Source organism: Heptranchias perlo, chromosome 5 (assembly GCF_035084215.1).
Source record: "Heptranchias perlo isolate sHepPer1 chromosome 5, sHepPer1.hap1, whole genome shotgun sequence".
Classification (NCBI taxonomy): Eukaryota; Metazoa; Chordata; class Chondrichthyes; order Hexanchiformes; family Hexanchidae; genus Heptranchias; species Heptranchias perlo.
Window position 1 is genome coordinate 40,093,785 of NC_090329.1, and position 27,111 is coordinate 40,120,895.

Genomic DNA, 27,111 nt, shown 5'->3' on the forward strand with positions numbered 1-27,111 from the left:
AATGTTCCGCATAACTTAATTTAACATTGTATTTTAAAAAAAAATAAGAGGACAACAAAAGTCCACTTTCTAAAACATGGCTAAACCAAGAAATTGTGTACTGCTGAATGACTATTTTTGGACGTGGGAATTTTATTAGATAACTGTCTGAATTATAAAATTAAAAACTTAAATAAAAGATAGGGTTAGATGAAGTAGAGTGGGAGGAGATCAGTTGGGCTGAATGGCCTGTTTCTATGCTGTAAATTCTATGTAATAAAAAGAAGGCGTTTACACATAACAAATCGATAGCTGCATCCAATATTGACATTTAACAACAATTTCAAAGATTGGGACATCAACAATGCACCAAACAGAAGATTTAATAGAGACAAAATATTAATCTGTTTCTGTAGAATGGGTTGATCATAATTAACTAATATGGAATATTGGTTGTATTTTTAAACAGTGGTTTGGAGGAGATTTGTCTTTGATAACTTATTAGATGTTTTAATGTTTTACTTGAATCTAGATTTTTTTTTGGCAGGACTAGACACTAAGTGGCAGTTTACAATGACCTTAAAGTGGTCAATAGGTATTTGGAAGAGACTTTTTAATGTATTTTTTAAAAAAAACTATTGCTAGTTTTCACCTTTCCTCTTCTCTCCTGAACACATTGACTCCTTGGTGGGGTATATTTTCACTTGCACCACTTACCAGAACCTTACCCAAATGTCCATTATTCATGTGTGTGCTTTGACACATGTGCAGTTCCAGCAGGGGTCACTAGATAGTGATTAGGAGCAGGACAATTTTCCTTTCTTTATCACAGAAACTAAGGGGTGAAATTGGTCAATGCCAATAGTGCAAAAAGGGCTGATAGCGAATTTATGAATGAAGCGAAGTCAACGGAAAAGAAAATGTGGTGCGGTGTAAAATGGGCTGTTGATTTTCTATCACCCCGTTTTACATTACTGGCATTGACCAATTTCAATTACCTATTTGAGCTCAGTTTTGGAGCCCCAACCACTGTTAGTTAACTTAGCAGAGAATCTGGGACCTTCATTGTCTGTATGGCTCCAATATTCACTGGGTAACTCATCAGTGCATCTTGGAAGAGGCTTATAATTGTGCAGAAGGAAAAAGTCTGTTATAATGAGAGGATTGTGATGGATTGTATGCAGTGATACTTGAATAAAGATGATTGAAAAAACAAATGACTTAAAAATAAAAATAAATGTACTACACTTAAACATTGATATTTTTTGACACCTAATAGGGTGTAAAATTGGTATATGAAGAATGATGATTTCAACAAGGCTGTGTTATTAGTATATGGCAAATGTTATTGCTTTACCACAATGCATATCAGATTTTTAAAAGCATCTTAACACAAAAGAACAAAATATTACTTGGAATTGAAGGGTGTATTGTTAAGGGCAGTAAGTAAAGTTGCAGAATCTTTTCCCCTAGGTTTTTAGAATCATAGGATGGTTACAGCACAGAAGGAGGCCATTGGGCCCATCGAGCCTATGCCAGCTCTTTGTAAGAGCGATCCAGTTAGTCCCATTTCCCTGCTCTTTCCCGTAGACCTGCAAATTTTTTCCCTTCAAGTATTTATCCAATTCCAAGCCACAATTGAATTTGAATCTGCTTCCACCAGTTCCACTTTTCACAAGCCTTTATTCAAATCTTTATTAATACATCTTAGTGATCTTTATATAAAGTTGCATTTTTATTACCAATTATTATTCTTTTGAAAGTTATTTCAATTCTACAATCTGGACACACTCTCAAGACAATTACAACACAAATATTATTTGTTTCATTAGCTGTCAAAATAATATGAGCATTGGATATATATTTGAGGTTAATTGGGCAACAATTTAAATAAGGTGCCTTACACTTAGAATCATAGAATAGAATCATAGAAAGTTTACAGCACGGAAGGAGGCCATTCAGCCCATCGAGTCCAATCCGGCTCTATGCAAGAGCAATCCAGCTAGTCCCACACCCCCGCCCTATCTCCGTACCCCTGCAATTTTTTTCCTTTCAAGTACTTAATTGTCTTATTCTAAAGATTACTGACTAATAGCTCAAAGACTAATTATTTACATGGTCCTGAAGGAGTACAGTTTTATTGTTTTTAGTGATGTTGCAATCAGAAACTATGAAAAAAAAGCTGTAAAGGAAGAATTTTCTTCTACCTGGCAAGTGATGAAATGAAGCTAATTGCTTTCATTGGAAAGAGTCCAATCTTCCTCCAACCCAAATGAAATCAAATAGAGATCTCTAACATTGTTTAGTTTAGATTAGCTGGTTAATAATAACTCCACTAACTCCTCTAAACAAAACTGTCTCACAGTTAAACATTGCACTGAGGGTCAGAGGGACATTGGATTCCATTTGAGTTAAATTAACTTACTTGGAGGAATCCAATTACTCTCTAACCCAAGCTAAATTGAGCTGGGCCTATGGTTAACTAAAGTGAATAAGTGATTTCCTTTCACTTTAGAAAGTGTGCAACTTTGCAATATATTTTAAAAATTCACTAGAATAAAATTAAATGCAAGACTCGCCAGCTTGACTGTGCAAGAATTTTCTTGTACTAAAATATCAGTAATTGGTGAAAAGGAAACAATAAACATGAAAAATTAGATATTTATAGGAAGGGAAGATTAAAATGGTGTCCTGGAAGATAATACATTGTTTAAATCACAACCACATAATTAATTTAATAATTCATTGTCATTGAATTTATATAGCTGGTCAATGGAGAATTATATTAAAGTTCTGATTGCACTTTTAATGATATAAAGCAAATACAATTGCTTATAAAGAAATGGTTTGTATAATATTATTTTCTGAAGGTGATGTAATCATAGCGGCTGCATTAATTAAATTATTCCAGACATTTAAAATAGTTAGCTTGTTAATTTAATATTTGATCTGTTCTGCTTTTGATATATAGTGAACTTACAGCCCAACAAAGGAGGCAATTTTGCTGTTACTGTGCTTGGGCATATTGGATTACCTGACTGCAGTGTACAGAGAAAAAAACATTAATTTAAATGGATAGGAAATTGGGCAGGCTCACTTAAAAATTCAAAATTTGTGGATGGCACAAAACAGTGAAGAGGATAGCAATAGACTTCAAGAGGACATAGACACTCTGGTGGCATGTACGGACACCTGGCAGATGAAGTTTAATGTGGAAAAATGCGAGGTGATGCATTTCGGTAGGAAAAATGAGGAGAGACAATATATACTAGAGAGCACAATCCATAAGGGGTGAAAGAACAGAGGGATCTGGGGGTGTATGTGCATAAATCGTTGAAGGTGGCAGGGCAGGTTGCGAAAGCGGTTAAAAAAGCATACGAGGTCCTGGGCTTTATAAATAGAGGCACAGAGTACACAAGCAAGGAAGTCATGATGCACCTTTCTAAAATACTAGTTTGGCCACAACTGTGTCCAGATCTGGGCACCACACTTTAGGAAAGATGTGAAGGATTTAGAGAGGGTGCAGAGGAGATTTACTAGAATGATTCCAGGGATGAGGGACTTAAATTACTTGGATAGACTAGAGATGCTGGGATTGTACTCCTTGGAACAGAGACGGTTGAGAGGAGATTTGTTAGAGGTGTTCAAATCATGAAGGGACTAGACATAGTGCATAGAGAGAAACTGTTCCCATTGGTGGAAGAGTCAAGAACCAGAGGGCATAGATTTAAGGTGATTGGCAAAAGAACCAAAGGTGACATGAGGAAGAACTTTTTTACACAGCGAATAGTTAGGATCTGGAATGCACTGCCCGAGGGAGTGGTGGAGGCAGATTCAATCATGGCCTTCAAAAGGGAACTGGATAAGTACTTGAAATGAAAAAAATGTGCAGGGCTACGGGGACAGGGTGGGGCAGTGGGACTAGCTGGATTGACAAGGTACCGCATGGTAGGTTGTTACATAAGGTTAAATCTCACGGGATCCAAGGTGAGGTAGCCAATTGAATACAAAATTGGATTGATGACAGAAGACAGAGGGTGGTTGTAGATGGTTGTTTTTTAAACTGGAGGCCTGTGACCAGTGGTGTGCCTCAGGGATCGGTGCTGGGTCCGCTGTTATTTGTTATTTATATTAATGATTTGGATGAGAATTTAGGAGGCATGGTTAGTAAGTTTGCAGATGACACCAAGATTGGTGGCATTGTGGACAGTGAAGAAGGTTATCTAGGATTGCAACGGGATCTTGATAATTGGGCCAGTGGACCGATGAATGGCAGATGGAGTTTAATTTAGATAAATGTGAGGTGATGCATTTTGATAGATCGAATCGGGCCAGGACCTACTCCGTTAATGGTAGGGCGTTGGGGAGAGTTATAGAACAAAGAGATCTAGGAGTACAGGTTCATAGCTCCTTGAAAGTGGAGTCACAGGTGGATAGGGTGGTGAAGAAGGCATTCAGCATGCTTGGTTTCATTGGTCAGAACATTGAATACAGGAGTTGGGATGTCTTGTTGAAGTTGTACAGGACATTAGTAAGGCCACACTTGGAATACTGTGTACAGTTCTGGTCACCCTATTATAGAAAGGATATTATTAAACTAGAAATAGTGCAGAAAAGATTTACTAGGATGCTACCGGGACTTGATGGTTTGACTTATAGGGAGAGGTTGGATAGACTGAGACTTTTTTCCCTAGAGAGTAGGAGGTTTAGGGGTGATCTTATAGAAGTCTATAAAATAATGAGGGGCATCGATAAGGTAGATAGTCAAAATCTTTTCCCAAAGGTAGGGGAGTCTATAACGAGGGGGCATAGATTTAAGGTGAGAGGGGAGAGATACAAAAGGGTCCAGAGGGGCAATTTTTTCACTCAAAGGGTGGTGAGTGTCTGGAACGAGCTGCCAGAGGCAGTAGTGGAGGCGGGTACAATTTTGTCTTTTAAAAAGCATTTGGACAGTTACATGGGTAAGATGAGTATAGAGGGATATGGGCCAAGTGCAGGCAATTGGGACTAGCTTAGTGGTATAAACTGGGTGACATGGACATGTTGGGCCGAAGGGCCTGTTTCCATGTTGTAAACTTCTATGATTCTACAGAGCCGGCATGGACTCGATGGGCCGAATGGCCTCCTTCCGCGCTGTAACCTTCTAGGATTCTATGGCTTTCTATGAACAGCATGTGATCCTCCTGCCTGATTTTCCTCTATGGTGCTACACCCAGGTGATTCAATATGCCAATAGCACAATGACAGGAAATTTGTATATGGTGCATCTATGCTTACAGAAGAAGAGGCTGACACATATCATCTGATACAAAAATGGAACATATAAAATGTTAAGGTGCCAAAGCACTGACTTTGTATCTTATACTCACTAACTGTGGCCTGATTTTCTCCGTTCATGTTTTTTTTTAGGGGTAGCCTTTTGACCCGTACCTTGGCAGACATTGTAAATAAGGAAGATTTTGTGTTAGATTCAGAATATCTCACTACTCTTCTGGCTTTTGTCCCAAAGTAAGTTCCCTGCATGGTATGAGTTGGTGCAACTGTGCTTTGATTGTCCCATTAAATGCTTTTATAACTAACTATTATTTTTATTACTCTTGGTATGCATTAGGTCCAATTACATCAACTGGCAAAAGACATATGAGTCCCTGTCTGACATGGTGGTTCCTCGATCAACCAAGTAAGTTTATAAAGAATAATTTACATAAGTGGAAAGATGTTTTGTGTATTATAGTATGAGGAATCTTATTAAACAAATAACTTATCACTTAATTTTTTCTCAACAAAAATGTTACAGAATCATAGAATGGTTACAGCACCGAAGGAGGCCTTTGCCCGTCGAGCCCGTGCCGGCTCTCCGTAAGAGCAATCCAGCTAGTCCCACTCCCTCACCCTTTCTGCCTAGCCCTGCAAATTCTTTCCCTACAAGTACTTATCCAATTTCCTTTTGAAAGCCATGATTGAATCTGCCTCCACCACCCTTTAAGGCAGTGCATTTCAGATCACAACCACTCGCTGCGTAAAAAGGTGTTCCCTCATGTCGCCTTTGGTTCTTTTGCCAGTCACCTCAAATCTGTGTCCTCTGGTTCTCGACCCTTCTGCCAATGGGAAGAGTTTCTCTCTATCTACTCAGTCTAGACCCCTCATGATTTTAAATACCTCTATCAAATCTCCTTTCAACCTTCTCTGCTATAAGGAGAACAACTACAGCTTCCCCACTCTATCCACGTAACTGAAGTCCCTCATCCCTGGAACCATTCTAATAAATCTTTTCTGCATCCTTTCTAAGGCCTTCACATCCTTCCTAAAGCGCAGTGCCCAGAATTGGACACAATACTCCAGATGTGGCCGAACCAGTGTTTTATAAAGTGCATCAAAACCTCCTTGCTTTTGTACTCTATGCCTCTATTTATAAAGCCCAGGATCCCGTATGCTTTTTTAACCGCTTTCTCAACCTGCCCTGCCACCTTCTACGAGCTGTGCGCATATACCCCCAGGTTTTTCTGTTCCTGCACCCCCTTTAGAATTGTACCCTTTAGTTTATATTGCCTCTCCTCGTTCTTCCTACCAAAATGTATCATTTCGCACTTGTGTTAAATTTCATCTGCCACGTATCTGCCCATTCCACCAGCCTGTCTACGTCCTCTTGAAGTCTATCACTATCCTCCTCACTGTTCACTACCCTTCCAAGTTTTGTGTCATCTGCAAATTTTGAAATTGTGCCCTGTACACCCAAGTCCAAGTCATCAATATATATCAAGAAAAGCCATGGTCCTAGTACCGACCCCTGGGGCACACCACTGTATACCGTCCTCCAGTCTGAAAAACAACCATTCACCACTATTCTCTGTTTCCTGTCTCTTAGCCAATTTCGTATCCATGCTGCCACTGCCCCTTTTATTCCATGGGCTTCAACTTTGCTGACATGCCTATTATGTGACATTTTATCAAACGCCTTTTGGAAGTCCATGGGTTCGATTTTCGCACCCCCGATCGGGTGCGTTCATGGCGGGGGGGCTGCGAAAATCGGGGATTCCCGGGGCGGGTCTGGAGCCCGGCTCCAACCCGCCCACTTCCGCGTTCCCCATGACATGTGCGCGCAGCTCCCGCATGTGGGACTCCCGCCGGCAATTAAAGCTGGCGGGACGCCACTTTAAGTACTTAAACAGGTACTTCAGGTCGTTTACAGACCTGATTGACCTGATATTTTAGGAGGGCTGGGATTTTGAAATTAACTGAGACTGTTTCCCGTACTGGGGGAAACACTCCCAGTTAAAATGGACGTGTTGCAGCCATCAGCCTGTGGCAGCTGCAAAGGTCCATTTGACAGGTTGGGGGTGGGGGGGGGTGGGGGAGGGAGACCCTCACTCATTGCAGGAGGCCACTCTGTCACTTTGGACAAAGTTTGGCCTCTACCACCTCCTCCTAACAATAAAATTCACAAACTTGGACACTTACCCCGGTGTCCAGAGACATGTACCTACCTTGCGGACCCCCTCAAATGTACATCTTCCGGATGGGGGCCACCGTAGCTGCAGTCATGACCTCCTCGGAGGGCAAACTGCATCACCAGCCTCGCTGGTCACGCCTTCCACCTCTGACACGTGGAGCTCCACAACACAGTGCTGTGACACATCCACCTGCACAGCAGGAGGGAGGGCAACCGCAGAGAGAGATGCGTCGCAGAGGGCACTACCCACGCCACGGGGTCTACAGACTGAGGCTCAGCTTCCTGGACCTCTCTGAGCAGCAGTACACACGGAGGCTCAGAGTCACTCGACATGTAGTCGTGGACATCTGCAGCCTCCTTCATGCCGAGCTGCTCCCGGCTGGCCCGAGCACCATCTTCTTACCTGTCGCTGTCAAAGTCACCACTGCCCTCAACAACTTCTCCTCCGCATCCTTCCAGGGTGCCACCGGGGACATCGCCGACGTCTCTCAGTCGTCTGCACAAAAGAGCCCTGCAAATACACCTACACCAACTCTGCAGTGACACAATGGGTGGCATCAAGTGTGCGTGTTCATGGTGAACCACATGAAAGGGACCTATTCCACAAGCCAATCAAGAATGGGCAAGACGTGGCAGTAGTGGTGATAATAACAATATTTATTGTGCATGTGAAAGAAAACAAATATAAATAAAAAAACATGACAAATCATCAGACACCCTTGTGCTCACAAAACCTTCGCCTTGCGTTTCCAGGAACCCCTACGTGGTGCTACCCCTATGGCTTCAGCAGGGGTAGTGGCAGGTTGCTCTTGTCCATGCCCTGACCGAGGAGATGTTTTGGGCCGACGCCCTCTGGGTTTCGGTGCCCGTGAGGGCCCCTCCAAAGACTGCTCCACCTGCACCTGTGCAGGGGCAGACTCAGTCACCTGGAGAGGGGGCAGCATTGCGGGTACTGGTTGAGAGGTGGGCAACGGGTGAGACATGGGAGCACTTTGAGTGGCGTCCCCACTTCCATGTCCCCTTTCACCATCATCCCTCTCGTGGCCCAGGCTCACATCACTCCTTCCACCCTGCTGGACGGCAGTTTGGAGGACTTGTGTGGGGCCTTGGAAGGCCACTTGTAAAGTATCTGTCAGCCTGTTCAAGGCGGCAGAATGTTGCTCACCCTGAATCTGAACGGTCGTTGTCAGGGCCTGAATGGACTCATTGTTGAGCCGGGCTTGAAGCTCGATGGAGGCTAGCCTTTCCTCCATTGCAGACATTCCCACAACTAACCGCGACACTATCTCAGAGATGCCTTCATGTCCCTGCGACACTATCTCGGAGATACCCTCCTGTACCTGTGCCACCATTCCCCTCATGCAGGAGTTGGACTCCTCCATCCTCTGCGCAATTGTGGAGAGTGCGCGTGGCACCTGTTTCAGTGCCTCGGCAATGTGCTGCTGCCCCTCGACGATTCTCCTTTTCACGGCTGGCCCCCAGGGTTCAGCATCTGGGTCCAGCTGAACAGAGCCTGGAGAAGAGTGCTCCCACCGACGCAGACTCTCCACGGCTGCCCCTGCCACCAGAGTCTGCTCGTGCTCATGTGCGTGGTGACTCACCATGTGCAAGCCCAACTAAGTGAGGACGGGGACCCACCGAGGTGTGTGTATATGCGCTGGTGGATGCATGGCTCAGATGTGACGATGGACCCTCAGAGGCCAGCAGGTCCTCTGAGGAATCGCCCTCCACGGTTACGGCGCTCGCAGATGGGCCTGCAAGAGAACAGAAAGCAATATTAGGCATATGGACAGATGTTGAGGTGCTGCAGATGCCAAGTGATGCTAAGATCAATTGCTATCATGAGCGCTGAGTGTTAGCTTTCTGTCACCGGCCGCTTGTGCAATCCCAGCCTCAACATCTGCCACGGACAGGCACTCCAGCGTGCGGCTGATGTCCAATGCCTGCTGCTCTGCGTCTGTTAGTGCCACCTGGTGTGGCGGGCCCCCTCCGGTCCATGCTCTCTCCCGGGCGGTCTGGGATCTCTCCTATCAAGGCAAAACACAGAGGAGTGATTGAGTGATGGTTGCATGGTGAGCCGCTGCATGCATTGGTGTGGGTGGGGTTGAGCGTGCGGGAGATGCATGGGAGGGTGCGTGTGCAACGTAGCCATGATATTGTATGAGGATTGGGGTGCATGGTAGTGTTCGAATGGGGACAGGGGCGGTGAGTACGTGCAGGCAAGGTGAGGATGATAATTGAGTGGATGTGAGGAGTGATGTGAGAGCATTGTGGTGGCAGTGCAGAAGGGGTTGTGTGGTGGTGGAGGTGATGTGGAAGACGGAGTGTGGGAGAATGCGTAAGTATACTCACTTTGGCTGACCTGGTTAGGTCATTAAATCTCTTCCTGCACTGGACCCAGGTCCGTGGCACGTTGCCGCTGCTGGTGACCTCCTCGGCCACCTCCAGCCAGGCCTTCTTCGTGGTGGAGGGAGGGCACTTCCTCCCATTCCCTCCTCCTCCTCCTCCTCCTCCTCCTCCTCCTCCTCACCCCATCCAGCAGCACCTGGAGTGAGGAGTCTGAAAATCTTGGAGCAGCCTTCCCTCTGGCCTGCTCCATGGTTCAGCATGGGTTGTTTGCTGCAGGAGGAGCATTGGTGGACTGCCCCTTTAAATAGGGCTCCTCCAGCTGACAGACCTTGCTGCGCATGCGCAGTCCGCCTGCTGCGCAGCTTACCAGCGGGAAACCCGGAAGCACAGGTAAGTGGCTCCAATTAGCCTGCGATTCCGTGCGGAGCACACTGATTTCACCAGGCGCGTTACCCACGCGCCCAATCGACCCCCCCCACTGAGAACCCGCCGCCCTCCTAATATCGGGCCCCATATACACCACATCAACCGCATTGCCCTCATCAACCCTCTCTTTTACCTCATCAAAAAACTCAATCAAGTTAGTTAAACATGATTTGCCTTTATAAATTATTATAAGAACATAGGCCTAGATGTGATGACGCAGAGACATTGTACATTGGGGTATCAAGTCATGGCTGCACAAAGTGGTGGGATGCAGGTTCAATCCTAAATTCAGTTCCAACATCTGATGTGCTATTGTGGAAGGTCACGTGTTACTCGCAGGAGAGAGAAAAGATCAGATGGAAGTATCTACCAGACCAATCTCTTACCTCATTCTCAGCCATAGCAATTTTATGACTCTGGTGGGAACTTGAAATGGGAGAAAATAAGGAAGAAAAAGATGCAAAACCCTTAATGTTTACAAAGGAAAATAAAACCTAGGCCTAGATTATTATCTTGTTAATAATTATGAAACCAGATTTTTGAATGCGTTTTACTGAGCAGCAGAAAAAAGCAATCACTAGGTAAAATTATTTTGCTGCTACCACTCTTGACCTACTAACTGGAGTTATATTTGATAATTGAGCATGGGAATTGCTCACCTGACTTTGGTCTCCTGGTATCAGTGGTACAAATATCAATGACGCAGCTGTGCAGATCTATCTATTTTTTTTTTAAAAAGCCCCATGTCTCTTTAACATCAATGGAATTTTGCCCTGGATGGGGACAGTTTCTCGTCATGCGTTCAAACAATATTCAGAAAAGAGGGGAAAGCAATAGGAATAACATTTATTTAAATTGAAACCCAGCTACTACTAATCATTGGCTAAGCATTTGTCCCTCTCCTTAATTGTGACTGTATTTCTGATCTAAATGCTACCAGCACACTGCCAAGCAACCATTCAAATATTTTTGTCTGCTAGTCATTGCTAGGGGTGAAGAATCATCAGCATGTTAGGTAAACAGATTGAACATTATTGAGAGAAAAATCTTGGCCTTGCTACTAGTCTTTAAGAAGCTTAAATGACACTTAATACCACTTTCCATTTATTTTTTCCAATTATGGGGACTCTGCTTATAATCATTTAATTTTATTAAATATATTACATTTTGTGAACGAATATAATAAAAGAACACTTTTCCTACAAGTGTTTCAGAAAATGTGATTTATTTATGCGTGCTGAGGGTACTATATGATAGGAATAATTAACTTTGAAAGCTGCATTATAATGTGCACTTTAGAACTAGGTTAGGTACTGTGTAGTGGAATTTTCCCTTCATGCATTATGAATGAATGGAAAATTCCAGCCAATTTGGATGTATGTACCAATAAAACATTTCTAATAATTACAATTAGGGCTGTAACACTTGATTTTTACTCTTGGTGAATCCTGTTAAAGTCAATCTTTCATTAAGTCCAAAAGTCAGTTGTTTAATTTCCTCAAAATAATATTTACGGTTAAATTGGGCAAATGTTGCATTATATTGAACATTACCTTTATAAAATTGTAAACAATTTTACAACACCAAGTTATAGTCCAACAATTTTATTTTAAATTCACAAGCTTTCGGAGGCTTCCTCCTTCCTCAGGTGAACGAATTCACAAGCTTTCGGAGGCTTCCTCCTTCCTCACCTGAGGAAGGAGGAAGCCTCCGAAAGCTTGTGAATTTAAAATAAAATTGCTGGACTATAACTTGGTGTTGTAAAATTGTTTACAATTGTCAACCCCAGTCCTTCACCGGCATCTCCACATCATTTATAAAATTGGGCAATGGTGTATTGTCTGTGGAGACTTAAAATAAGGGAGGAAAAGATAGATTTAAAAATCATGAGTAGATCAAGCACAGAGCCATAGCTGGAAGCACACAAGTGGTAACTACAGCTACCACTTGTAGTAACTGGTAAAAAGCATTATTTCATGTGTTTGATTTTGCCATATCCTTGAATGCCAGTGGTTTGAACTACCACCACTGCTTGGAGAAGAGGGCAAATGGACCAGTCTTCAAAGATTTGACATACTATTTACCTGCAACTAAATGTTCTTGTTTTCTGGGGGGTTCTACTGCTGATACAGATGAGGAAGCTGGGCCTATCCAGACTACTTAATGTGATTTTAACTCCCAACCACCCATTTGTTAATGAGACCTGGACGTCTGTTTTCAGTGGAGCTCGTCTCCAATCAGACATTGTGATGAATTTTCTGAAAATAAATATTAAGCCACAGCTCCCAAAATGAACCTATTGCACACATAGATTGACAATCCATTATGCATCACTAGCAACTGAGAACAATGGTGTCTGCTGTGCTAAAACCTACCCTGAAGGCATTTAAAATTTCAGTGTTGCGATTTCACATACCAGGGTAAAATGTAGATCGTATATGGTAGTGGATTTGCCATCAGCACCATCACTGGCAAACTGCCTACCAATTATCAGTGTGCTCTTTTTAAAAAAAAACTATTTTCTGAATCTGTTAACTAGAAGTTTCTTTGAACTAACATCAAAATCTCTCTGATGCACAGAATGATCATAGAAGATACAGAGGGAGCCCTCTTTACGGTAACTCTCTTCAAGAAAACTATGGATGAATTCAAAATCAGAGCCAGAGAAAACAAGTAAGTTTTGAAAGTGTTTTAAATAGTTTTATCAATCATAATTTGATTCTTCTGCCTTTCGTATTTCCAATTGGAATAAATGATTGAATTGTAAAATTGTGACTGAAAATACAATGGGACTGATTTTCACTTCCATGAGTCACTCAGTTTATTTAGAGAGGATTTATTGACCGCTCTGATGCCTTAGCGGTTAATGCACTGCATGTTCTGGGTACTGGTAACGCACATTCGGAAAAATGAGCAACAATTTATCTCGTATTCAGAAATAAGCATGTTCAGAAATTTAGTAAGCGGCAATCTCATATAGCTTGTAAGTCATCTAAGACCCAAAAAAAGTATCACAAAGAAAAATAAAATCAGTTCTAATAGAACCGCCCCCCCAATCCCGGGTGTATGTGCTATATGGGACTGTGCCACATGTCAGAAAATAGCTGCGGAGAAGATGACAATTGTAGTTTCAGGTAATGAATTATTTGTTTGAGCAAGATGCATTAAAATGGAACTGTGCTATTGGAATTAATACTTTAATTTTCAGTCTGGCAGCAACAGTAATTATACTATATTGGGGGGGGGGGGGGTTGTGGGTAGGGACACAGTCAACTAAGGAATTGGATCAGGAATATCAAAATTAAATGTACAACTCTGGTATGACACAAAAACCAATATCAGTTTTTCTGTGTCTTGCCACTGTACTTTGAGCATTGGCAGATGAATTATGCAGAATAAGGACCTTCTATATAGTATTTGTTACAGTACAATATCTATAAAAATTGTCAATTAACATTTTTAAATCTATATTTACAGTAAAAAAGCATATTTAATAGTGTGTATGCTTTGCTTTAAACAAGAAGGTAACCATATGCAATCAACATTATTAGAAACATAGGAACAGGAGTAGGTCATTCAACCCCTTGGGCCTGTTCTGCCATTCAGTGAGATCATGGCTGATTTATATACTAACTCCATTTACCCGCCTTGGCTCCATATCCCTTAATACCCTTGGCTAGCAAAAATCTATCGCTCGCAGATTTAAAATAATTAATTGAGCAAACATTTACTGCTTTTTGTGGGAGAAAGTTCGACACTTCTACCACCCTTTGTGTGAAGAAATATTTCCTAGCTTCCCTCCTGAATGGCCTGGCTCTGATTTTAAGGTTTTGTCCCCTTGTCCTAGACTCCACCATCAGCAGAAAAAGTTTCTCTCTACCCTATCAATTCCTTTCAAAATCCTAAAAACGTCAACCAAATCACCCCTTAATCTTTTATATTCCAGGGAATACAAGCCTAGTTTTTGTAATCTCGCCTCCTAATTTAACCCTTGGAACCCTGGTAACATTTTAGTGAATCTGCGCTGCACTCCTTCCAAGGTGCGATGCCCAGAACTGTACACAGTACTCTAGATGTGGTCTAACCAGGGCTTTGTATAGCGGTAACAAAATTTCCTCCCCTTTTATATTCTAGCCCTTTAGATATAAGGCTAAAATCCCATTAGCCTTTTTAATTATTTTTTGTATCTGACCACTACATTTTAGTGATCAGTGTAAATGGACCCCTAAATCTCTTTGGAGCTCCAATGTTCCTAGCTTTTCACCATTTAAAAAAATACTCTGATCTATCCTTTTTTGGTCCAAAATGAATGACCTCACACTTATCTGTGTTGAAATCCATCTGTCACAGTTTTGCCCTCTCACTTAATCTATCAATGTCTCTTTGTAATTTTATGCTCGCATCCACACTATTTACTATGCCACCAATCTTTGTGTTATTGGCAAATTTGAATATATGGCTCTCTATTGTCTTATCTAAATCATTAATAAATATGGTGAATCGTTGAGGCCCCAGCACATATCCTTGTGGGACACCACAAGTCACTTGCTTCCAATTCGAGTACATACCCATTATCCCTACTCTTTGTCTTCTACCGCCTAACCAATCGCCTAACCAGGTCAATAATTTGCCTTCAATCCTATGAGCTTTAATTTTAGCTAACAATCTCTTATGTGGAACCTTATTGAATGCCTGCTGGAAGGCCATTTAAACTACATCCATAGACATTCCCCTATCTATTAATAGTGACTTGTCCATATAGTTCTTTCATGGCAATAAATCATTTTTTTCCACATTTCATTTTTTTTTATAGAAATCTTCATTTACAAGGTGCCTCCATGTAACCCTCTTAACCTTTGTCTCAGGTCATCTACCTGGGGTGGATATGCTGAAGTGACATTAGTCAATAGACTTGGGGGGAAAAAAGGGAAAACTCAGCCAGGACTTATATCTGTGAGCTCTTTGGAACAAACTCACTAAAGAGATTCCCTTGGCAGAGCACACCCCAGTATATCTGCTCTCCACAGACTGCTTAAGATGGACAACTCCATGAAGAAACCCTGTAAGTCAAGATTTCTCAGAAACAAAAACATTGAGGAACTCTATGGTTAAGGAGTTACCTGAGAAGCCTGATGGTTACCTTCTTTAAAAAGACAATGGGGTAGATTTTTGTCTTCACTACCTGGGTGTTAATCTGACAGAGTGAATCCCCCACGCTTTAAATAACCTGCCTGATTTTCATTCCAAAGATTTCAATGAAATGAAAATCAGCTGGGTTCTATAAAGGGCGCTCTGCCAGATTACTGCCCAGGTGGTGGTGATAAAAATCTACCCCAGTTGCTTTGGCAATTAAATTCTTAAGTGAATTCAAAAACAAATAGCAGCAGAGTTTTAAAAAAATGTTCTGTGCTAGATTTGTAGTACGTGAATTTAGCTACAGTGAAGAGGAATTGCATGCCGAGAAGGAAGAAATGACACGACTAAGTGCAGACAAGAAACAACAGTATGTGAGTACTGTATTCCTGTCAGAAAATCAGATTTTCGTAACTTGCAAATAGATGGGCAACTAATTTTACTTTATCCATAATATGCCAATAGTGGGTTTAGGAAAATATTATTAATTTAAATACTACATATTGTCACCAGCTATATAAGATAATTGATGCAATGGTATGTTACAATTTATGAAACACCATGTGCTAACTTAAAAAACAATTTCACCAAATTATATACAAAAACAATAAAACCCCTATAATCCAGTATATAAACTGCATCTATTTTACCCCACAGAGGCATATTAGCATAGAATACATAGGGGTGGTGTCAAGCTCAAACAGATCTGAACTGGAATGTGGATCAATATGTGCAATATGGATAAATGTTTCTGTTTCTTTGACAGTCAACTTCAAACTCTGTGATAGAATAGATTCTACAAGGCCTGTGAATGACCAAATAACTTCCCTTGTTCCATGATTTTTTAAATGTTGTTATGGCCCAAAATTTAGATCTTAGCAATCTGAAGCCAAGGGCACATCACCTCAGCATCACCAGGGGTAGATGCATGTGTTAGACAAGCAGAGATTAGATACACACACGCAAATTGCCAATGAATATAGTTGCATTTCTCCCTCTACCAGACTACCAGGTGTCAAATATATAATTTATTTACACTGTCCGATGGGGAACTCAATCCCACGGATCAAACATATTTCCACTGGACAACATGGGACTGGAAACATTGTCTGGAAATTCTGCGGGAGTGCCATAACTTCGGCGGGAGATGTGCAGAACCCCCAGGGAAACAGTGTAAATGGCCGTTTTCAGCCATTTACGCCATTTCTTCGGGGGTTCCGGTGATCTCCCACTGAAGTCATGGCAGGAGGTTGGAAGAACCCTCCCAGAATTTCAGAGCCATCTGCCCCTTCAGACCACCAAGATATATAAACACATTCACCAATGAACAATCAGCAGTCAAACGTCTCACCAATAGTCCACCAGACATAGAAATAAAAAATAAATATTTTTTTCAGGTTCTAAAAATATACTTTTGCTACTGTGGTCTAACCACAAGTGCCAGCCAAACACCCACCATAATGAGGAAGAACTAGTGGCACGACAATGAAGTTAGAAATCTCATTTTATCTATCTGTACATATTAATTAACACTGATTTTAAGTAACAGGCATATCCAAACCCAAAGTGGGCCAAATTTGAAGATAAATTAGAAGGGGTTCAATTCATGCCAGCTTGGATTTTGAATTCAGTATGCTGCACAACCTAATACAAACTTACATTCATAAATAAAATTTACTGAGAAATTTGAATGTAAAGGATGGAATTGCAAACCTGAAGTGTCCGAAATTGTTGAATTTTGAGTTTCTGTGGCAGCCTCCTGGGGGTTGATGCTGGCCAAAGTGGATTTTCCGCCTGCCCCATGGATACAACCCTAACTTCATCTCAAATCATAGTGCCAGACTCATTAGCATGTTTTAGATGGAGGGTGAGTAGCACAAAAATAATGGGAGGGTAGGTGAAAGCCTGAAAAGGAACAGGGGAGGCCAGGCCACATTCTATTGGGTTCTCTCTCCCTCGATGCCAACAGATCCTAGCTCTGCCCCTTAATACTGCCAGACTATGCCCCTGCAATGGTCATAGCTCATTCTCCCAAGTCCTTGTGGATTTTGGGACCCTGCTCCCTCAATTTCATGCATTTCAAGATTACCTCTCTACACCCATATCTTCAAGACCACAGTGCTCTCAGACTCAAGAACCTATTTGCTAATGCTTCCAGACCGTGAGAGTCCCTTCCCACCACTACCAGGCCCTAATACATCACTCAAAAAGCTCCCACACACCAACCTCCCCCCAATGCACCAATTTCCTAGAACTCCCCAGTGCTCCTATAACTTGGAGATATCCTCCCCACTACTTCATTACCTGGAGATCCTTTCGACCCAATGCTTGCAAACCTTGAGACACCTATAGGATGCCTCCAGACTCTAAAATCCCCACCCCCCCCCACCCATTTATACTAAATTGCATCACTCAACCCAAACCCCAAGAATCTCAGGAACCTTAGGAACCCTTCTCCCAGTGCTACTAGACCATCAGTTCTGCCAAAGCCACAAACCATCCCCCTTTCCCCCACCCCCACATTTTCAAACCCAAAGGAACCCTGTACTCCTCAATTCCAAGACCTTTCCAGTCCTGAAAAATCTCAGCACAGTGCTTACAAGCTCCAGCACCACCACCCCACTTCTATCAAGCAGCACCACCCCACCCTTACCCAAACCCCAGGAATTTCCCCCTCTCAGTGTTGCTAGATCTCATCATCTTCTTCCCCAGTACTCCTAAATGGCAGTACTCCCCAATTCTGCAATGCTGCTACTTCTAATAGGTACATCTGGTACCTAGAATCACAGAATTTGATGGTAAAAATCCAAGAATATATGTAATAAAAATAAAATTTCACTTATTCAGTAACCATAAATTATGGTCCTGATAATGTCGTGGGACATTATACACTATTATAAAACAACTTATTCTTCGACTTATCGTGAGGAATAACAGGGAAAATCTACTGGTGAATATAAAAGTTTTCGGTCCATGATGTTTCCGGCATCACATTTGGTTGTAGATGCAAAACAATCTTTTAAAATAGAGCAAGAAACTCAGTTCTTTCATGCTGCTTTTTCTGACTTTGGGGAGGAAGTTAGATTTACAGCCACTTGCCAAAGGCCACCTAATTAACCTCAGGATATGCTTAGGAGGAATTAACCTGTAATTGACCCCAGGAGTGTCCTCATTTACAGTAATTAAACCTTGTGGCTTTAACAACAGAATAGTATACTGTGAATTATATGGTACAATATTCATTTCCTTATAAAATAGCATATCTACTGATTTACCATGAGCAACACCACAAGAGACCTACTGGTCAGTACCAAATTCTAAACAGCTTTGTGCTGTGTAGACTATTGTGATTATCAGAGAGAGGAAACTTTCAACATATTGCTCAGGGCTAGATGTAAATTAGGGTACCAGAGGTGAAAGTACAGCGTACGAACCCACTGCAATACCAAGTCTCCTTGAAAAGTGGTTTAAGAGTGACTGATAAATATTACATCCAAGTAACTAAACCATTGTTCCACAGTTTGTAAGTCTTCAATTATAATTTACATTGGACACAAGGCCCCCTTTGTCTTTGTTCATCCATGCATCATTGGATTATTGCCACTATGTTGATTGGAGGAGGCAAGAATAATCATAGCATCTTTTTCTTCTTTTTATTCAGTATGCCCCTTGTTTCACCATTTTCTTTTCATACCCACATAATATCCACTTTTTTTCATGCCACATTCCTACAATTAAGTGATCAGATAATTCAGCTAATTGCAATTGTTCTGGTGCTTTGGCTAGGCTAGGTGTGGCATGCTCTGCACTCATGTAACTCTGACCCACCTAATGTTGCTGGCTGAAAAAACTGTGAACATCTATTGTTCATGCAAATACATATCTATCAGGGCATTAGAGTGTTGGCCACTATTAGGGATTGAAGGTATAACTTGAAGGTATAAAATATACACCTTAATCACTTGTTTCCCTTTTTTAGAATTTGCAAATACAATCACAATAGTCAAGACTTTTACAATATTTTGAAATATTTCATATCAATTTCAAAAAGTTCACAAAACTTGGTGGATTGAACAATAAACCATTGAGTGACTTCAACTTTGTAATTCAAAAATTAGTGAGTTATATAAGCTTACCTCTGTTGGTACCTCATTTTCTGTAAGCACCTGAGTGCTAAAATTTCTGCTCCCTGGATAGTCAGGGGCAGAGTTTGGGATGGCATCTGGTTACGCCAGGTTACTGCCCATTTTCTACTAGGTGTCCAGATTCCACTGGAAATGACAGTGAGCAATTCTTGCATCTACCTCCTTCCATGTGAACATCACAGAAAGAGGCACAACTTATCTGTCAGAATTCCCTCCAATTCCACCGCATCTGCCCCACTGCATGAAGCAGGCATACTTGATTGTCAGGACTTGATCCTGACGGAAGTGGGGGCAGTGCTATTTACAAAGGCTGATTTCCCTGTGACAATCGATTGCCATTGGGAAAGCAGCAACTTTAAATTTGGACGGTTTTTTAAAAAATTCTCAATCTTAAGTTGACACAGCAACACCACTTATGCTGTGACAGTATGCCGCTATGATAGCCTTCCCTTTTCCACTGAGGCGAGCACACTAGTTATGTTGAACATGGCATGGTTACCTGGCCAAATTATGCTAAAACCCCTGGCCCCAGGAATTTGGGATGGGGTCAAGGTCACATCTGTCGGTTCCACCCAGCCCCAGATCCACTTCCAGAGGAATTTCAGCTCTCATTATCTATCTTGTTTATGCTGTAAATTTTAGGCAAGCACTATAAATTATAAGAAAATACGTTACTTTGCAAATGGATTTACGGTTACAATCAATGCTAACAATGCACAAGGCAGGTTCACTGAGAGTGGGAAATGTGCTACATAATGGGTGTGAAATTAGTCACCGTGTGTAGCACAAAGTAGGTTGATAGCGAATTGGCAACCTGCTTTACACTGCACCTGATTTTTCTTTCCATTAACTTCAGTGGAAAAGAGAATCGGGCGCGGTGTGAAACGGGCTGCGATTCACTATCAGTCCATTTTGTGCTATTGGCGGTGACCAATTTCACCCCCATTGAGTCTTGTTATTGGGCAGAAGGGTTAAAGGCTTGTCATTGGGCTTGATTTTTGGACGTCCGAGTGGGTGCGTTCGTGGTGGGGGGGGGGCTCCGAAAATTGGGGATTCCCGGGGCGGGTCCGGAGCCCGGCTCCAACCCGCCCACTTCCGGGTTCCCCAATGACGCAATTAAAGCCGGTGGGATCCCTCTTAAAGCAATTAATTTGATACTTCAAGTCGCTAGGAGACCTGATCTGGAGGATATTTTAGGAGGGGTGGGATCTTCATCCAAACTGAGCATATTTCCCGTACTGGGGGAAACACTCCCAGTTGAAATGGACGTGTTGCAGCCACCAGTCTGTGGCAACTGCAAATGTCCATTTGACAGGTGGTGGGGGGAGACCCTCACTCATTGCAGGAGGCCACTCTGTCACTTGGGACAAAGTTTGGCCTGCACCACCCTCCTCCTAACAATAAAATTCAACAACTTGCAACCTCAACCCCGGTGTGCAGACACATTTACCTACCTTGCAGACCCCCTCAGATGTACATCTTCCGGATGGGGGCCGCTGTAGCTGCAGTCATGACCTCCTCGGAGGACGAACATCATCACCAGCCTCTCCAGCCACGCCGTCCACCTCTGACGCATGAAACTCCACAACACAGTGCTGTGGCACATCCACCTGCACAGCAGGAGGGAGGGCAACCGCAGAGAGAGATGCGTCGCAGAAGGCACTACCCTCGCCACAGGGTCCACAGACCGAGGATCAGCTTCCTGGACCTCTCTAAGGAGCAGTGCACATGGAGGCTCAGACTCACTCGACATGTAGTCGTGGACATCTGCAGCCTCCTTCATGCCGAGCTGCTCCCGGCTGGCCCGAGCTCCATCTTCTTACCTGTTGCTGTCAAAGTCACCACTGCCCTCAACAACTTCTCCTCCGGATCCTTCCAGGGTGCCACCGGGGACATCGCCGGCGTCTCTCAGTCTTCTGCACAAAAGAGCTCTGCAAATACACCTACACCCACTTTGCAGTGACACAATGGGTGGCATCAGGTGTGGGTCTTCATTGTGATCCTCAGGAAAGGGCATTATTGCACAAGCCAGTCAAGAATGGCCAAGAGTGGCAGTAGTGGTGACAATATAATATGTAATGTGAGTTGATCAGAAATCAAATATAAGTAAAAACCATGACAAACCCTCAAACACCCTGTGCGTCCCCTTCATGCTCACGACACGTTTGCCTTAGGCTTCCTACTACACACACGTGATGCATGCCCTGTGGCTGCAGCACAGGTAGTGGCAGGTTGAGTGAGGCTGACTGTGAAAGAGATGCATCAGAGGTTGAGTCTGAGATAGAGCCATGAGATTGTATGAGGATTGGGTTGAGTGGTAGTGGTGGGATGAGTACTGGCGAGGTGAGTAAGTGCAGGTAAGATGAGGATGAGGGTTCAGTGGGTGTGAGGAGTGATGTGATAGAGTAGTGTTGGCAGTGCAGAAGGAGATGTGGGGTGGGGGCAGTGATGTGGCAGATGGAGTGTAGGGGAATGAGTAAATGTACTCTCTTCGGCTGACCTACTTAGGTGATTGAAGCGCCTCCTGCACTGTATGCAGGTTTGTGATATGTTGGTGGTGCTGGTGACCTCCTCTGCCACCTCGAGCCAGGCCTTCGTGTGGCAGAGGCAGGCTACTTCCTCCTGTCTGCCGAGGAGAAGATCTCTGTCCTCCCGCTCCTCCTCACTCCATCCAGTAGGACCTGGAGTGAGGCATCATTAAACCTTGGAACAGCCTTTCCCCTGGGCTGCTCCATGTTGTAATTTTGGCTCCTTTCTGCAGCATCAGTCATTGGAGGTCTGCCCCTTTAAATAGGGCTCCTTCAGCTGACAGCCTATGATGCGGGTGCGCAGTCCGCCCGCTGCGCAGCTTTCCAGCGCGAAACCCGGAAGCCAAGATAAGTGGCTTCAATTTACTTGCGATCGCGTGCGGAGCACCCCGGATTCACTGGGCACATTACCCATGCGCCCAGTCGACCCCCCGCTGCCAACCCGCCTCCCTCCTAATATTGGGCCCATTGTCTCTAAGTGGTTACAGAAAGTAAAGAAACAACTTGCATTTATATGTGTGTTCATCAACTGCTGCTTGGTGAAACTTTGATAGTTGAAAAGTGGCAATGGTTAAGAATAAACTTTTGCAAACAAGCCACCAATTTAGAGTCCACCAAGCGGATCTCTGTCTGCTGGTGTAAGTCAGTTCTAAATCGTTAAGATCTGGAGCTAGTCTTGCCAGAATGACAATGTGCTAGTATCACTCCCATTTTGTGGATTAGTTCATTTGCATAATTACTCACAGATCCAAGAGCAGATTTGGGTAGGTATAGGGAGCACTGTGGTGAGAGTAGAAAATTGGGTGTACGTAATATTTTAAGCGACGGGGGCAATAAAAGAAGTGGCACAGTAGAGTGATAAAAATTCTGAAAGCTTTTAGAAAGGCTTAAAAAAAATCTTATAGCATTAGCAACTTTTGTCAAAGCTGAAGGCGCAGGAGATTTAGATGAGTGAAAGTAAACCAAAGGTGCAGTCTTGAATCTGCAGACAAGTGAGGGAGCAGTCTAGCACCCGAACCTATTTGTTGGCCTCTGCATGAGGTGGTTATAAGGAGACTTGGCCTCTGTGCCACTCTAAGGTATCAGTGCAGCATGCCTGGAAGGAGATAGAGGCAGGCTTAAGGCTGTGGTTGACTGGTATGGTCACTGGTCATGCTATTCCTATGCTGCATGTTAGCAGTAGGTGTCCTTACAGCAGATGGCATAGTTTTGCATCTCTGCAGACCTGGACCCTTTGAAGACAGTTCCCCACAATTGCTGCTAGGTAGATGCAACAATAGTATCAAATATGATTGGTGGCATCTTTTGCAGGCACAAACCATTCAGTCTTTGCTGGCTGCAGATCACCCTGGTGTGCTTTCTTCATGCAGCATTGTGTAAAGCATGACATGCTGTTGGAGCAGATATGTGTGAAGACCTGATTAACCAGGGTAATGGTTAACCAAGTTTTCACACACATCTATTCCAACCAGCCTTGAGAATGGGAGCCTCTTCATTTACGAATTGTCTGGCAGTGAGGTATGTTCACCTCTGCAGATATGGGTGTGTGAGTATCAGCTGGTGGGCATAGAGCACCTCTAGTGCAGTCTGACCTGTGTGTTCTCATTCTATTAGTCCCCCTCTTCTTCCAAACATATCAAATGGGGGACTCCTATTGATAAACCCATTGGTGCCAGTAATAGTGCAATTGTTACAAATGCTTATGAGGAGCTAAGTTACAGCAGAAAAAATTGTGCAGAAATTATCTTAAAAATGTTGAATGAATCTTTTCAGTAGGCCTTTTCAACTTACTTCCTTTATGAGGTGTGGGCTTCCATTGCCCAGCCCCTTCTCTCTGACCCACCAGAAAGCCACATCATGCACAAAAAGGGCAGACACCCGGCATTATGAATCTCCACCCCTTTTCTGATCCATTGTGCCCAATGAACTGGCCCACATGGGGATTAAGGAGATGAATATCAGCCCCTACACGTGTGGTATAATTCAAAATATGAGTGAATAAAATTCCTTGGACAAAGTAGCACATAGATATCAAAAAAAGATTTGTGACAAATATGTTTTAGTTTCAATAAAATATACCTACCTAAATTTATTATTTTATTTTCATTTCCAGGGTCCTTTGCTGCGTTGGCTAAAAGTTAATTTTAGTGAAGCATATATTGCCTGGATTCACATAAAGGCTTTAAGGGTTTTTGTTGAATCTGTCCTTAGGTACGTAATTTTTTTAAATCTCTACAAATCAATGAAAGCAGTTCCATTTAGATATTATCACCAAAACCTATTGGATTGCACTATTCACATGTTATTGAACAATAATGTATTCAATGTCAGTTCCAGAGCCCTGAGTGTGGGTTTCAAAAGGTAAAATGTTATTGTGAGGTGAAAGTTGGGTCTGAGTGCTACAGCGCTGAAGACATGCAGGAGAGTCATTGTCCTTATTTTTTCTAGCATAATCGCTTGTTAAGAGCATAGTTCATCATATTGCAATGCTAGCACATCACATGTATAATAGATTGCTAGCCCCCATACTGAACTGGCATTGCTACAGAGGCTGCAGTCTATGCAGCCCATGGAGTCTTTAGTAAAAGGTGAGCTGCTGCTAATTTTAATTGAAACTTTTATGGGGATTGTATTCAGTGCTCCACCAGCACTGGCCTTGGCACAGGAAGACAGCGAGAACAGGAAAGGGCTGCCTGTAATGTCAGGTGACATGCATGATGCACCATCAGATTCTGCTGCTCTGCATCACAGTGGATCTACTCTAATAGACACAGCTATCTGGGAACGACAGAAGTGATATGCCTCAAGAGGCTGAGGTTTATCAGGGAGGCTGCGACAGAGCTTTGTCATCTCCTTCAGGAAGATCTCCATGCAGCATGTAACATCTGTACAACACTGTCAGTGGTCATAAAAGTCAACTTGCTCTCAATTTTTTTGCTTTGAGCTTATTCCAGGCTAGTACTAGGGACATCTACGGTATTCCTTAGTTTGCTGTTCACAGATGTATCAAAGAGGTCACAGATGCATCATTCAGCAGTGGAAATGACTTCAGCACTTTGACTGACGAACAGCAGCCAAGAGGGCAATATCTGCAAAGCTTCCCAAGAGTCCAGGAAGTCACAGATGATATCTACATTGCTACTTGGTTCTCTGTGCACAATGTTATGCCTTATATGAACTAAGGTGGATTTTATTCTCTTGGGCTGAATTTCCTCATCTGTTCTGCTGTATTTCTGCTGTAAACTCCAACAGGAATCTGGTGGAACGCCTCGGAAAAAAGGCTGGGACCTGGATACTCTAGACCTCATTTGGGAAATCCTACTTGGTCTTGTCAGGTCAACCATGTCAGTGGAAGAGGGGTTGGGGGCTTCCTATGCTGGGAGTTCCTATTTGTCCATTGTAACTTTGGCCAAAGAGCAGTGGAAAACCTTCTGCCAAAGGTACGGTGAACAAGCGGGAGAACCCTTGTGGAAATTCACTCTCTGGTCTGAGACTGTAGGCCAGTATGTTGAGTCAGATGAGGCCTACTGGCCTCCAGAAGGGCACAAGTGAACCCCACTGTGGAGTCCAGGTCAGACGATTGGCTTGGACCCCCGAAGATAGGCAAAGCTTTTTTTTAAAAAAGTTTGTGTTGTGGCTGCTTTACACAAGTGCAATAGATTGCTAGCCCCATACTGAACTTGCATTACTACAGAGGCTTCAGTCTATGAACTGGAGTCTTTAGTAAAAGGTGAGCTGGCAGGAGTCTGGCAGAATGATCGAGGAAATTTGACCCCCGAGAGAATAAAATTCATTTTTGTTCAGATAGCATTAACTAGTTTAAGATATCTTCTAATGTGTGCTACAGCTACAAGCCACATCTACAAAGTAACCAAGCCCAAACAAACTTCTCCTACACCATCATGCTCAGTTTTACAAATATCACCCTTTGCCATCTTGCACTGGACACCTGCTTTATGAGAAATAAATACTCAGCATAATGTTGAAACTAAAGCAGTGCATTTATTTTGGCTATTGTCCGGTGTGTCAATTATGTCAGCTTGATTTGGCAGGGTGCTTTTTGCTTTGTGTCAGATATCCATGTAATTCTACGTGACATGTAAGCTCATGTAAGTGATTCTTAAACCTAAATTACTTGCAAGGAATAAGTTTGCTGACTGGTGGCAAGCTTTCACCGATGGCCTCTTGGGATTTTGGTCACCGTGGACCTCCTTGGGCTGTGCAGTGCGAGGGGCCCATCAGGTACTATGTTGGCAGATTGGTCCTGCCTGGTTTCTGTCACTTCCTCTCATGCCGGCTGCTGTTTCTGGAAGTGTAGCAGTCCCACAAAGTGCATCTCCCCTCTTGCTTTCCAGCAGCTGGCTGGTAAATCTGCCTTTCCTCCCTCTGTAAAACTTCAGCAATTTTGTTCAGTTAACAACCCCCTCTGGCTACCTAAGGGGGTTGTTAACTGGCTTCTAAATGCAGTTTAGTGCTAAGAATGATAATTACTCCCTTTTCTGTCTCAATGGCTAGCTGCATGGTGTGGGTATTAAGGACAATGTTTTAGCCCACACACTGATAACAATAACAGCCTGTTAAGCAGCTTTTTTTTTGTGACCCTCAAAAACCCAAAGTCACCTCAATTAACTCCTGAAAAGTGCAACAGTAATGTGCAGACTTAAATCTTTAAGCAGAAATGTCCTAAAATCCATTCTGGCTCAAGATCTCAAATCTTTCAACAAGTTGAAAATGAAGTTTAATTTCATCCTGGATGGTATTTGAGCAATGACAGAGGAATTGCTGTCTGCCAAACAGCAAAGACTGACCAGCTGAGGGACAAGACAGAAGGACAGATCTACCACCGCACAGGCCCATCCTAAATTTGTCAAGTTAGAAAAATAAAGTATGTTGTATACTATTTAATTCAATTTTTAAGAGTCTGTCACCACCAGTAGTCTTTTTAAAAATTACAAAGACTTATGAACCTTTTATTATTATTCTTGGGGCCGGATTTTGCTGTGAGCGCGACGTTCGTTAGGCTTGCACTTGCCCATAGACTTTCTATGAGCTTTTGCACTGCAAGTTCCAGTAAATTAGAAATCTAAACAGCGCGGTGCCC

General features: G+C 42.9%; 1 protein-coding gene across 2 annotated transcripts in view; it reads left to right on the plus strand.

Moving 5' to 3' along the window:
• LOC137321710 (V-type proton ATPase subunit C 1-B-like) overlaps positions 1-27,111 on the plus strand; it is a 67,524-nt gene that overhangs the window by 20,500 nt on the left and 19,913 nt on the right. For both annotated transcript variants that reach the window (XM_067984270.1, XM_067984271.1), the window contains exons 7-11: positions 5,389-5,487; positions 5,591-5,659; positions 12,785-12,877; positions 15,618-15,711; positions 24,124-24,221. In XM_067984270.1, the coding sequence (XP_067840371.1) occupies positions 5,389-5,487; positions 5,591-5,659; positions 12,785-12,877; positions 15,618-15,711; positions 24,124-24,221 (453 nt within the window). The remainder of the gene's footprint in view (positions 1-5,388; positions 5,488-5,590; positions 5,660-12,784; positions 12,878-15,617; positions 15,712-24,123; positions 24,222-27,111) is intronic.